The 14,772-nt window shown below is 28.8% G+C and overlaps 1 protein-coding gene across 1 annotated transcript; it reads right to left on the bottom strand.

Moving 5' to 3' along the window:
* Window positions 1-701: 701 nt before the first annotated feature.
* Window positions 702-14,454, bottom strand: LOC103573383 (uncharacterized). Its single transcript, XM_053740827.1, has 14 exons — window positions 13,950-14,454; window positions 12,975-13,208; window positions 12,252-12,907; window positions 9,755-12,179; window positions 4,667-4,860; window positions 4,387-4,565; window positions 3,521-3,864; window positions 3,231-3,441; window positions 2,963-3,139; window positions 2,701-2,878; window positions 2,434-2,615; window positions 1,919-2,360; window positions 1,745-1,855; window positions 702-1,655 (listed from the first exon to the last, which is right to left on the bottom strand). Exons 2-14 carry the CDS (start codon window positions 13,187-13,189, stop codon window positions 1,369-1,371), a joined length of 5,601 nt encoding a protein of 1,866 aa, XP_053596802.1. The 5' UTR covers window positions 13,190-13,208; window positions 13,950-14,454; the 3' UTR covers window positions 702-1,368.
* Between the last annotated feature and the right edge of the window lie 318 nt (window positions 14,455-14,772).

Raw genomic sequence — 14,772 nt, 5'->3', positions numbered from 1 at the left:
AGTTTTGAATTTTTTTCATAAATTCTATTGGTTTTTATTTATTTTTTTTTTTATTATTAATAATTTAGAGATTTAATTTTATTCAAAGACTTTTTATTGTAGTAATTGATTATAATTTAAAAATTACTAATTATTGTTTTATTTGTTATTGAAATTATATTTTTTAAAAGATAAAGAAAAATATTTATAAATATTACGACAGTTGAATTTTAAAATACTAAATATATAATAGAAGAAATGAATAGTTTATAAAAATGGAAAAAAAAAAATAGAATTTATCGGGTTAAAAAATAGAAATAAAATATTTTTTTAAAAATAAAATAGAAAGTATTTTAATATTTCACTTTCAAAAGCCAGAAGTTATTTATTTAAATTCGTGCTAAAACTGCCATTCATAAATTTTAAAAATATACATATTATATATAATTACCAAACATTCACGCACAAACTAAAACAATCAAAATTAATTATTTAAAATTTTATTTTAGACAGCTTTGATATACAATTTTAATAAATTTAAAGCACAATTTTTATTTAATACCAATCAAAGTATGCTATTTATATAATTAATATATAAAAAAAAAAAACATTTGTAATCAAATAAATATAAATATATCTCTAATAAATGGTCATATATTTATTTACTACCATATATTCCTATTTATCACTGTGAAAATATTTATATTTTTTATTTCAATATGAAAAGTGTCAGTAGTCCTTAGATAATTAATTAATTTCCAATTAATTAATAAATAAATTAAATAACAAAATAATTTTGACCAGATATTGCACATGCTTGATAACAAAAAAGCAAGCAATCAAGCATCAAGGTAATTAAAAACTACTTTTAACTTGTTACTAAAAAAATGGATTATCAGCTAAAATTAAATTTTATAAATTACCTTGTATATTAATTACTTAAACATGTTATCAATAAATATTTATATATTACTCTTTAATAATTAAAGTATTTGAATAAGGCTCATTATCATTTAGTATAGTTATTTTTTAATTACATATTTATATCAATATCACTGTAAAAATTTTCTATTGAATTCAGAGTCACTTGAAGTTCTGGAGTTTAAAAAAAAATCACTTCATATACGGAGTAAATAAGGAATTTTTTTTTAGCAGAGTCATCTAGATTTTATTTCAATCTGCATTCACTCTAAACCGGATTTTCAATATTAGATTAAATTAAATTTTCCTTTATACTGAATTTTACTTCGAGGAGATTAAAAAAAAGTCAGCCCCTTCGCATTTACTCCGTATTTACTCCGTTAATTTTTTACAGTGTATTAATTTCCTATCTATATTTATGTTTATATTTTAAAAATAAAAAAAAATGCTTGGTGCTGGTATCTAAACTCACACATCATCAAATATTCTTCGTGGTGGTGCTCTACTGTAATTACTACTATTATTATTGTTATTATTATTAGTGTTTACTGATGATGACGAATAGGTTCCCGCATTATTCTCATCATTATTTATATCATAAAAATCGCTGGACTGATAACCGTTACGTTCGTACACTCCATATGTGTTTGGTGATGAATTAAATGTCGTGCCGACATAGTAATCAGAGGTATCGAAATCACGCAATAGACCTGCTCTTACTGATTCAGTAGATTCGTCACGTTTAACAGATCGTACTAGGGGTAAATTTATTCATTTATTTATTTATCGTCACCTAACCATTCTATTTAAATTTTTTTTTATATTACTTGTAAATCAAACTCACCGGTATCGACACTTTGTCGTGAATTACGATTACGTGTTGGATTATTTGTTCGTTCTTGAAATTCACGACGGCGAAGTATTGATTCTTGAATGCGTTGTCTTCTGCGTCTCTCTAAATAATTAAATAAATAATTTAATTAATCTATTAACAATAAATAGAGTAATTAATAAATACCTCGTTGTATTAATTCTCTCCCTTCATCAACAAGATCAGTAGTAACTTCATCATCACCAAGAAATTGTTGGAACCCAAGTACAGATAATAGTCTACTGCCAAGACTAAAGTAAGTCGCTAGACAAAATCCCAAGATAGCCATTGGAAAGTAGACATTGAAACCGTCAGATATTATTGATATGACGTCCATGTGCCCCATGACTTGGGTGTAATGGGTCTCTAATATGTGCGTTTTAATTATGTGCGAGTCCATATGAATTAATCCCAGAAAATTTAGACACATTGGTGGTGTCAAGCGACACAGCATCATGCCGCTGAATATTAAACTGTACTCATTGGTCTGGTGATGAGGCGCCAGGTAGTAGAGATTAAGCAGACGTATTTTAAGTACTGTAGAGTATGCACAGTAACAGAGATATGCAATAATCATCGTTGATAAAATCTAAGTAGTTAAATATTTATTTATTTATTTAGAGTATTAATTTTTATTTTTATTAATTTTAATAATTCTTTACCTCGATTGTTAAGTAGTCGTATTTTGCAGAAGCTAAATTTAAAAATTGAGCAAATAGTGACAGCACTGGTGATTTATTGAAGAAAGTTACTTCAGACCAAACAACTGCTACTGATAAACAACCGGCAGCTATTGCTAGTACTTTTTGTACATGACTTTTGATTATACAATTCCAATACCATTCTATAAGTTAATTTTTATTTTAATATTTATGAAGGAACCGCTCAAGTTGGTGATCCATTAGAAAAAAGGTGTAATTAATATTTACCTAGTGTTGGATTATAAATAAGACGAATGAAAAGTGGGCGAGAAACCGGAAATGATGATTTAAATCTTCTGTCATGATTCGTTTGATTTTTCGCAATATCTTCAAGATGGAAAATTGTCTCAACCAAAATTCCCCATTGAGTTTCCGTTCTTTGGAGTGTCTGTAGAGCTTTAATTGTCTAAAAAAAAAAAAAACAAAAAAGTAAGTTAAAAATTTAAAAATAAAATAAATCATTAGTTTTACAATAAATTTTATAAATTACTTGTCTATGCAATCGAATCAAAGATTTTTCAGAAGGCGCACTAGTATGCGCATCTTCAGCATGTTGTCTTCTGTTCATGCGATCTTTTAATTCAGCGGGAACTTTTTGAAATATTGTTTCTAAATTACGATGAAACGGATGCGTGCTGCTTATTGCCATTGACGCTGCTTGCAACGACTATCATTAAAGTTGTTAATTAAAATTTTTAATAATGAAATACTGCAAAAAAAAAAAAAAACAAAACTAATAGATGATAAAAAAAAATTACCTCTAAAATATCATCGACAGTTTCTTCAGCCTCGCATTTTTCTAAATTTAATTTCGAAGCTTTAAAGTAACTGTACTGTAAAGTAAAACCAGGTTTACTAGCATTCCATAATCCACGTGGTACTTCAACTAATGCGTAACCCAGTAGCATTATTAATAAAAAAAGTCCCCAAGTATTGGAAGCCGACGACGCGATGGCTTTTAACTTTTGACTGAAAAAAATATAATTAATTAATAAAAAATATTTTTAATTAAATAAATAAATCAATAAACAAATAAATAATTAATTACCCATCAAGATCTAAACCAGGTTTCAACGCAATATATATCAATAATATACCACAAATAAACAAATAACTTCCATAATAAATAGCATTGTCTATTAAAGCAGATTTTAATTTTCCTTTTACTGTGAAATCACCAGCTTTTATGTATGACTGCATCAATGGTAATATCAACCACGTCAAGCATTGTGACGTCCAATATACAATCCGCCATAAATTTGGAAACACACTGTCTGGTACACTGGACCATGGCTTCTCACATTTTGTTGTTACATTATTATTACTACTGTTGTCTGTAGTAACTGATAAATTGTAATGGTTATTGTGTTCTATGCACTGCCTATATACAGTCTGTAAAATAATTAATCGTTTTTAAAAAATAAATATGTTAATTATTGTAAATAAATTCAATTAATTAATTAATTAATTATAAACGAGAAACCTGCAGTCACTATGTAAGTAAGTATTGCTACCAAATTTATTAAATTATTAATTAAAATTTTAATTATTAATTAAATTCTTAGCAATTAACTCTGAGATATTTTATTTATTTTAATTATCTTTAAAGTTTAATAAGACAAAACTGGTAATTAATTCGCGAACTTACTGATTTTTATAATTTTGTTATCATGGGATTTAAAAAAAAAATCTACTCAAATTTTTTTTGGCGCGTAATTCAAATATATTTCGAATGATAGATAAATTAATGTCTCGATACTCTTGGCAATAAAAAAATAGTTAAAATTTTGACAAGGCACAAATTTAATTCAATTCAATCATCAAAATGTGATTGGAACAAAATTTTCGTTATTATCTTAATAATATAGATAATTAGATATGTGATAATAATTAAGAATAAAAATAAATACTTACAGATGATACATCTAATGGTAAAACAAATATAATTAGTAATGAAAAGTACCAAGCAATAAGTACAGATACGGTAACAACAATATGATTTCTAAATATATTTCCATATCGGTATAAAAGTGTCGTGGCAAGGCAAAATGCCAGCACTATCTCCGTTACCAGAGGTCCAACACTCATGATTTATTATTATTTATAATTAATAATTAATAAATATATCTATGGTGATAATAATAAAAATTGTTATTTTATTTATCTTCTTTTTCTAGTTCACTATCAAGCTGACGACTTTTTTTAATTTTTTCATCAGCATCTTTCTGCATTTTCTCAAGTTTCTCAAGTGTCACAGACTTCAATGGTAATAATTTTGGTTTGCACAAAATAAAATCTAATGTATGCTCTGGACTACAGAAATTAAAATCTGGAATGTACATTTCTATTTTTTCATCATCCTCAGATGTACTCTCAGACATTTTATATCTGAAATAAATAATATATACTGTAATAAATAGTTTTTAAAAAAAAATTTACACAATAATTTTATTGCTGTTTAAATAATACTGAAGTTAGCCGAGCTTTTAAAATTTTTTGAGTTTTTCCAAAACGTCAAATTATAAAAAAGAAAAATATTTTAAAAAATTGCATCTATACTTTCTTTCATTTTTTACACATGCATATTTTTAGTTTTATTTTTTTTTGTAATTGACTTGTAGAAAAAAAAATCCGAAAGTTGTTAATTGTCTTCTAACTTCAGGATCATCTATTTAAATAATAAAATAAAAAATAATTATTGTGACAATGCATGTACCCATTTCAATTGTAGAATAACACTTTGATAATCAATATGTCACTTTGGTATTCATACTTGTGTGCAATATTTTATTAAATAAATAATTATATAATTTTAATAATAAAGAATTATGACTTTTCTCACTAATGAAGTGACCAAATGCTGGGTGTCAAAAAATAAAACGATAATAATAAGTGCTTTGAATAATCACACGTGTTAAATAAGTGCTTAAATTTTTTTAATGTTTTTATTTATTACAATTACGTGAAGCGAATATATAATAGGTATAGCTAGAGGTTTATTACTCGTGAAAACAGGAGACGATGAAATGATGACTATTTTATGATTAAAAATATTTTAATTTTAATTATGTACAGTAGTGATGACTGGATTTTATTTTTAAAATAAACTATAAAAAAAACTGGTAAATAATTATTTTTTTATGTAGTCCTCACACTTGTGTCAGGCATATTGACAACTTACAACTATGTGATGACGTCATACGTCTATTTGATGTCAAGTTTGAATTCTTTATTACAGATGGCATCAACATATTATTTTATTTTTTTGGTAACCCTATGCTGATTAAAAACTCCCATCATGAGTGTGAATGTAGCAGATATAAGACAAAATTTTAAATACTAATAAACGAATTAAACAATTACCCAGGTAGCACACTTGCCTTTGTGACATCTATAAGATATCAGTTTTTAGACTACTTTTTGACTTGTCGATAAGGCATCAATATGTTGACAAAACGATCAAAAACTCATGTCACCGAAAAAATACCTCCTTAAAAAACTTAAAACAAGAAACGATAAAAAGTAAATCACAAGTAGCGGTAAAAAAGTCATCTAAACGACTTTTCAATTGACATGAGACAGGAAAAACAACACAACTCGTCTCTGTCTCTGGAACCAACATTTGCATGTCATATTCATACCAAAAAAATGACTCTGAGACGAAAAGAAATTTGTCTTGTCATCCTTTTAAAAGACATATTTATGACATCTTCAAGTTGACTCTGTGCTACTTGGGTAAAAATATAAAAATAAAAAGAATGCACGTACTTGTTTTCAAATTCTATAAATGCGGAGTTTTTTAATTTCATTTAATCTACATTCAATTCAATTATTTCAAAATTTTTTATATTTAAAATTGTCAGCTACTTCACACTCATCTCCGATTGAATAAGATTGGAAAATTTATATCAGAGTAAATCAGAAAATAATAATAAAAAAAAAAAAAAAAAAAAAAAAAAGATAAATCTACTCCCGTTTCGGCTGTCTAATGACATTTTCTTTCCTGAATGTTATACCAATCAAATATATCAACCAAATCGGAACAGACTGAAAAATTTATATTTGAAAGAAGATATTTTTTCAAAGTTTTTGAATGTAGTCTAATGGACCATACGCTACGTTATTAATCAAGTTTATAAAGGGTTAAGTAACTGAGGTAGTTTCGGCAAATCAGAATGTGTGCTGGAAAAATTATATGAAAAAAAAGAAATTTCGAGTCATTTTTTGATTTTTTAAACGGAGCAAAATATGCTGAACATCAATATTTATATAGGGGTTGTTTTAGTGGATGATCATAACAAGTCGACTCGTTAAACTGTCCATACTGCGCTTTAATTTTTTGACAATATTCGTTTGTTTAAAAAAAAAATTCGCCCAAAAATTCTTGACTACTGTATTAATACAATAAAGATGAAACCGGTCGTCCACTTGGGTGCGAGTGCGAAAAAAATCAGAACCCCTGTTTATTATCAATACAATTTCATTCAATGATCGTTCGAAACTTCAGTTAATTGCAATTTTAATGTTTCTAATTACCAAATCACTACAAACTATTACAAATACATGCATTTTAATAAATGTTCAATTTTATTAATTATTTGTGTAAATTTGTCTGATGCTAAAGTCTTAGATGCTTGGAACGAAACGAATTAATTATTATTAGTATTAATTAATTATTATCATTAGTCAACGTCAGATCGCAAAAGCTATTTAATGAAATACCGAAAATTTTAAATAAAATCACAAAGGTCCAAATAAATAAATTAAGTACATTTACAGAATGATTACGTTAATTAAGTTTCATTTATTGTGATTATTCTAGTTGATAAAAAATAATAATGACAATGTATTCTCCTTCTCTGTATCTCATTTTTTTTTCTTTTTTTTTCTTACTTAATCATTTCCCTTGTATCATTCTCCATTTATGCCATTTAGCACAATATATATGATATCATACAATTGTTATAATAATTATCGTAATTACAACACACGATAATATATCATTCCCGATAAATAAAAAATAAAATATAATGTATAATTTAAAAAAAGAAAAGTTTTATAATTATTCACAAAGTTTTTTTTTTCTTTTTTTAATTGATAAAATGACTGCAAATAGCCGACAATTAATTTATTTCGTGATGAATAACAAGAACTAGCTTGCAATATTTTTTTTACAGTTCAAAATTCATTAATTAATAATTTTTATTAATTATCATAATAATAGTAACTGCAATTATTATTTATAGTTATTAAATTAATTAACGATGTTACAATGTACTAAGTGTGAATGAATATTATAAGAGTACAATTAAAAAATTTACTAATGGCAGTGACAGAAAAAATCTACCGTTTATGTTTTTAATTTTTTTTTTTCTCATTAAACAATTACTTAGTTAATTGATAAATTAATAATAAGCGCGATTGTGCTGCACTTTTTATTATTTAAAATTCATGAAATTTAAATAACTGTTATTTTTTAAATTCAATTTTATTTAAACTTTTAAATTCTTCCGATCATGCCCATACTCAAAAAAAAAAATATTATCAATTTATATCTTTTAAATTATCAACAAAAAAATATCGCAAATAACAATCTTGTCATGTTTTATTATTTACCATTTATATAAATCACTTTCGTTAAAAATAAAATATAAAATATAAATAACTGTTCATGACATGATAAAAAAAAAATAAAAATAACAAAATAATTCTAATTAAAAATTAAAAAAAGACTTTTTTTAGTCATTTAATCCACTTAATTTTAATTCATTTATTTATTTTTATTTAATTTTATTTAAAAGTCATTAATCATCAATCATTGATGATCATTATTATAACTAATATTTGATCATAAATTTTGTTCAAAAGTGATTTTATTATTTCGGATTTAATTTTAATTTTGAAATAACATTACGCGGTACAGTTTATATCACAAAAACGTTGTATTTTTTTTTATAATTTAATTTTAATAATAATAATAATAATAATAATAATAATAATAATAATAATAAATTTTGTTTAAGGAGCAAAAGCGAACAATGATTTTTCATCTTAAACTCCTAAAAAAAATGAACTATTCTAATAATAATAATAATAATAATAATAATAATAATAATAATAATAATAATAATAATAATAATAATAATAATAATAACAATAATAATAATAATAGCATTTAAATTCTAAGGACCTTTTTACATCGCTCGCCACCGAATTTATTTATATATATAATTATTTATTATTTATACGTTAATATGATTAATTAATTAAAATCTACTGCATGGGCAAAAGAATTAATTATTAAATGTATTTAATAGTTTTATTATTACCTTGTTATTTAAATTTATCTTAAAATAAAATCTTACGCGAGTATAATTCGTTAATTATTTTTATTAACAATCGTAATGTAAATAAACGAAGATAAATTGTGTGTTATTTATTTATTTTTTTTTTTTTCGATAAATTATTTAATTAATTTTCCACATATTTTTTCATAAATTTAATTAAATAATTGCATCGTGATAGTGCAGCAAGTTAAAATAATAATAATATTTTATACTGTATTGTGAAATTGACACATTAACATTTGGATTTTATGCACGCAAGCATTAAAAATAATCATTAATTAATAACTTTTACGTTTAAATTATAAAATAACAAACTATTTATATTTATAATTAAATAAAATAATAATAAATGCTGTGATTATAAAATTGATGTATAGCAACATCAAACGTGCACAAATCCAAGTATATTAATTTTAATCTTTTGACTAAGAGATCATTAGCCTTTTTTTAAATTACCAATTTTTTAAACTTTTTTTTTTTATGTTTTTTAACACAACGCACGTTATGTTTTTTTTCTTCTTGCATACACTCATTATTATTTCAAATTAATACGAGTGCTATTTACAATTATTGCATAACATTTATTACCTCGCATCGTTTATTTAATTAATTTAATGCGGGGTCATTAATACTAGTGCTAACTATTCATTTTAACTAATTGTCTGACATTAATACTATATTATTATATTATACATAATATGAGTAAATTTTTTTTTTTTTTAAATTAAATTAAATAAACTCTGTGTAGAATTTATTTATCTTATTCATTTAAATGAATGTCGAGCTGTGGGAAAAAACTCTTGCCAATCACTTGCCATTATTCAAAATAAATCAATAATAGTAATGATAAAAATAATAATAATGTTAATAATAATAATGAATGAATTAATAAATCACGAGGTGATTTAATTTAATATGATTGTTAAGAGTGTGGCAGGTCAATAGTATGAGTTTCATTGCCAAAAATCAGTCGCAGTCTCTTCATTGGCGGAGGTGGTGGTGGGTCGAGATTTAACTCGCGTCTCTTGTGCCGCCTCTCGCGATCACGGGTCTTGTGTTTCTTTTTACGCTTAACTGATCCCTCGACACCCTCGACTCTCAGGACTTCGTACTCAGGTTCAAAGCTGTCCTCACTGAGACTGGTACCCGACTCTACTAGATCATCAAGTATCGGTGACCGTTTCATCCGCAAGGTTAATTTTAATCTACCACCGGGTCGTTCTGGTGTCGTTGGACACTCGCGATAAAGTGTTTCGCTTTGCCATTGACATTCAGGTACTGATTGTTTACGTGAATGATTTGTCGTTTCTTTTGAATGAGATTCCACTGAATTCTGATGTTCACTTGGATTATTATTATTAGTATTATTATTGTTATTATTATTATTATTAATATTATTATCATTGACGATGACATTTGTTAAAGCTGATTGTTTAGCTGGCCAAGGTTCTTCGCGCATTAAAACAGGTGGTTCATTTTTACCACAAAATTCATTGCTCTTTACTGATTCATTTAATTTAATATTTGAATTTTCAATCCCACGAGATTCCGCCGTTTTGTTACGTCTAATAATATCGATAGTGTCACCGATATTATTTTCGTTATCATTGAATTCATAGATGTCACCTTGAATACCCGAGTCGTCATCCGCACCCACTACTGCGGGCTCACAGGTCTGTTCTTTAAGACAGTCTCTTCGTGAACTTCTGGTCAATCTGCCATTAGCCCTCGTCACTTTGTCGCTCCTTATTTTTTTAATATGTTCCTTGTCCGTCAAGTTTGCTGGGTCTTTAGCTTTGCGTGTTTTTACACCTCCAGATCTGCTGCCACGTTTATTTTTCCTCCGCGATCGCGGGCTAGCTTTTTCTGCAGTTACCGAAGACGCCGAAGAAGCTGAAGAAGAAAAAGAGGATGAAGATGAAGATGAACAAGACTCAACGAATGGTCTCTTTAGTGTCAAACTACGGGCGTCTTCAGATTTTTTACCCTCAGATTCATCTTTCCATTTATTAAAATCTTCATCGGATTTATTTGATTGACTTCCTTCGCTGTAGCCAGAGTCAAATTCACGTACATCGTCATTTTTTGCTTCTTTTTTAGAAAGTTTATCATCAGCTGCTATAATATTATCCCCGAATCTCGTGTGCTCTTCTACGCATGCTCGACTCATTTCGTCGGCAGCCTTCGTAGCTCTAGAACTAGAACTAGAGCTACAATTCGAGTTCTTGGAAACATGCATAGTGGAATTGAATTGCCGATCGGTAAACTCACTCTCCGCGGGCGCTGTCTTAGCATCTATCTCAAGGTATCTCTCCGTTTGACCTTCACCCTCACTGTAATTTGTTTTGCGTGGAGTTTCACCGTGAGCTGGTGATTTTCTGTGCTCAATATCACGGGAGTCTGTTGACGACTGGAGGAGCGACTTGCGTCGTCTTGTTACGCCTGTAAATGAACTATGATTGTTGCGCCAACGTTCTGTTGTTGATGACGCAGTAGTTGTCTGCTCTAAATTATTAGTACGTAATAATTTTGAATCTTTATCTTGTTCAGCAGCACCAGAATCAATTAAATTGGTTTTATTTGACTCTGCTATTGCAGCTGGAAGATCTTGGACATTATTATACGTTTTCTCACTAGAATTATTATCAATTTTACTCGAAGGTACTGCGTTTTCATTAAATTCATCGGTTTCATTATTTGAAGCTTTAGTTAAGACTGAGCAAGTACGTATCTTAGTATTGTCATTATTCAAATTATTATTAACAGAACCCGGTGGATTTTCTTTAGACTCTTCAGCAAAACAATCAATCGCACCATCATACTCGCCAGTATTTTTATTACCACCAGTATGATGAATTGAACGCTCATCAACACTTGCACGGTTTCTCTTTGTCGCCGTTCTCTTTTGCAGCCTCGACGCTCGCAAACTCTGTCCATTGTTAACAGCTACATTGTTGTTATTATTATTATTATTGTTGTTGTTATTACTGCTCTCATTTTTTATGGACTGTTGTTTATTACGCAAAGTCCGCGTTCCAGGACCAATTATTGAGGACGGATGAGGTCTCTGAGCTTGTGACGACTGGGTGTTAGTTGTGTCTTCAGGGATAGTCGGTTGTTGTTGTGTTATATCTGAAAAACGGCAGCCTTGGGCGATAAGCAGCTCCGCGTCATATTTAGTTAATCCTTTACGACGTAACTCTTTCATACTAAGAGACTGTGGCGCTACAGCTGCATTACCAACAAGCACGGCATTTTTTTCCGTTAGCGCACCGTCCGCTTGGTGTTTTGAAGATCCGATAGGTTGCTGACGATGTTTCGTACGATTTATACGATTGTCTGTTTCTCTGAGTCGGTATCCTGCAATGATAATTTTTTTTTTTTTTTACTTAGTGAGTAAATTAATAATTAATAATATAAATAAAAAATTACCTGTAGATAATTCGTCACCGGGTTTCTGACGGGTAAAGGCGCCAGTACCGCGTCTCTCGCAAGTTTCACACTCGCAATAAGAATTGCCGTCACCGAAAAAATCCTCGCCGTAAAAGCAAGTGATTTCTTCACCGATTTCAATGTCACGCAGTACTTTTACGCACGCAGTGTCTCTTCCAGTGGCTACAAATTTACAATTGGCACGGCAATCGTGGTTTATGTAAGCAGCAGGTCCGAGCCACAGCTGAGCGCAATTTTTACGACAACTGAACATTACTGAGAAATCATTTTTTCCCGGATGTAGCAGTGCAGCCTCCTCTTTTTCGCTCAACTCAGCAATGCAGCCAACGAGACAAGGTATCTTGTCATGCTTTAGCCACTTGCGTGTCGCGCATATCTTGGCACCCTTCTGGCCCTCGAGTGAGTACCTGTAGCACGGCTCGATAGCGAACCCAGAGTCTTTATCAAAGATTCTCAGGTAACGGTAAACATGTTTCTGGAGATTAAGTTGCTGCTGTTTTGATTTAGCATGCGGTAATCTGGCTCCCCAATCACTGCCCATTAATTTCTTGTATGTTTTTTCATAATTCTGGGTCTGGATAAAATCTGTTATCACTTTCCGAAGCTCGTCTTTGTTAGCTTTCAATGGTCTGTACCTGAATTTTAAAAATAATTATAATTATTATCGTAAATGGGTGATTATTTTTTTAAAAATTATTTTACCTGATGTTCATTTTATGGGTAACGAAACCCAAGTAAGGGTCCAGCACGAGAGAGGTTGCAAGGTCGTCATTGTCACAGAGTTCCTTAGGCGTCATGCCACCAGTCCCACCGCTGACTCCGTTTGGTTGCATCTTGTTGCCTACCGACCCTCCCAATCTCCTCTCCTGCTTCCGCGCTGCAGCTGACCCCTGAACTGACAAACTATCTACCACCATTCTGCAACCTTTACACTCACTATAAAAATAATTACAATAAAATATTAAAACAATGCCCCATATTACCATCATAACAACTAACTAATTATTATTAATTACGTCAATTCTCATTCATTAGTTTTATTTAAAAACTTCAGAACTTCTATTCATTAAATTCACACTCACACCCGATTGTGTAATTACTGATCAATGTAAATATACGATTGCATTGATATAAACAATGCTCCATCGTGCTCAATACATAATAAATTTGAATAACATCTGATTCACTTAACTACAGAAAAAAAAGAAACAATTTAATTATTTATTTATCAATTCAATTAAGACAACAGCGTAATTATTTATTTTAAGTCTTTTATTGCCAGCAGTGTCTGATTATTTTACGTCAAAATTAATCCAACTAAAGACTTCTGAATGTCAATGGTAGAAAAAAGAAAATAATTATTAAAAAAAAAGTCTCTATCAAAAGTGTACGTAATTAGTGTGCTAATAAGTATCAGAGCTAAATAAATATTATTTGATGATAAATAGTCTGATAAATGTCAAGTGCGTTAACGTTTTATGGGTTTGCTAATTTTGACATCTCTGACACGAAATAATCTGGCGACCATGCCTTGAAATGCTTAATGGCTGCTGGCGAGCTTGTTAGATTCGGTCATTGAAACCTCAATAATGTTTCGTTATTTAGTCACTTCGAAATGGTCTCCTGGTAAAGAGGTAAAATTAATAAACCCCGAAATTTATAGACACTTATACGTACCGTAAAGTGCCGCTCCTCGAAGAGGAGCTCCCACATTTCGTCGTTTAATATCTTAGCTTTTTTGGAGCGCTAGGAGGACGCGTTCCGATCTATCATGGCAGGTTGACCGCAACACTCACTCACTCGATTTATCATCAGCAACTTTTACAAACAGATGATAAATCAAATGTTTTATTTATTATTTAAAAAACAATAATGGGTATTTATTAAAATCCAATTATATGTCAGATTATTAAATATATTTTAAAATTAATTGTTGAATAATGAACGGTTGGGAACTACACGAAATCGCGTACGTCATGCCTACTTTTCTCACGAGCATGCCAATCTGGGGAGTTTTTTTTACTTTAAAGATTATAATTATACTTTATTATTATTTTATTTTTTAACATTCATTTAGGTATTGACATTATTTTACGTTTGTGTTTTCATTTTTTTATTTATTTATTCATTACGACACAAAATTTTTATTTTATCTATCAACACTAATTATGTCGCTGATTTATTTTATGATGGTTATTCAATGAAATTGTTTCATAGGAAGTTTTGTCCCGTTAGTTTTTTTTTTAAATCCTCTGTGGTGGACAAACTGCGTTGCCATGACAATCAGAGAGCGTCTCGCCAGTAAAACGGTTGCTTGGTAACGATTTTTGATTCTTAGATAAATTCGCGCCAAATTTAAATTTTGACAATTTTTTTTGTATTCATATAAAAAAATCAGTACTGCAAGATAAGTGAATGTAGCAGACATGAGACAATTTATAAATTTTTAATAAATAATTAAATTTAAAAAGTACGCGTATTTGTTTAAATATTTAAATAC

This window comes from Microplitis demolitor, chromosome 1 (genome assembly GCF_026212275.2).
Source record: "Microplitis demolitor isolate Queensland-Clemson2020A chromosome 1, iyMicDemo2.1a, whole genome shotgun sequence".
In the NCBI taxonomy this organism is placed as follows: domain Eukaryota; kingdom Metazoa; phylum Arthropoda; class Insecta; order Hymenoptera; family Braconidae; genus Microplitis; species Microplitis demolitor.
The sequence above is the reverse complement of the archived record's forward strand: the minus strand, read 5'-3'. Positions and strand labels throughout refer to the sequence as shown.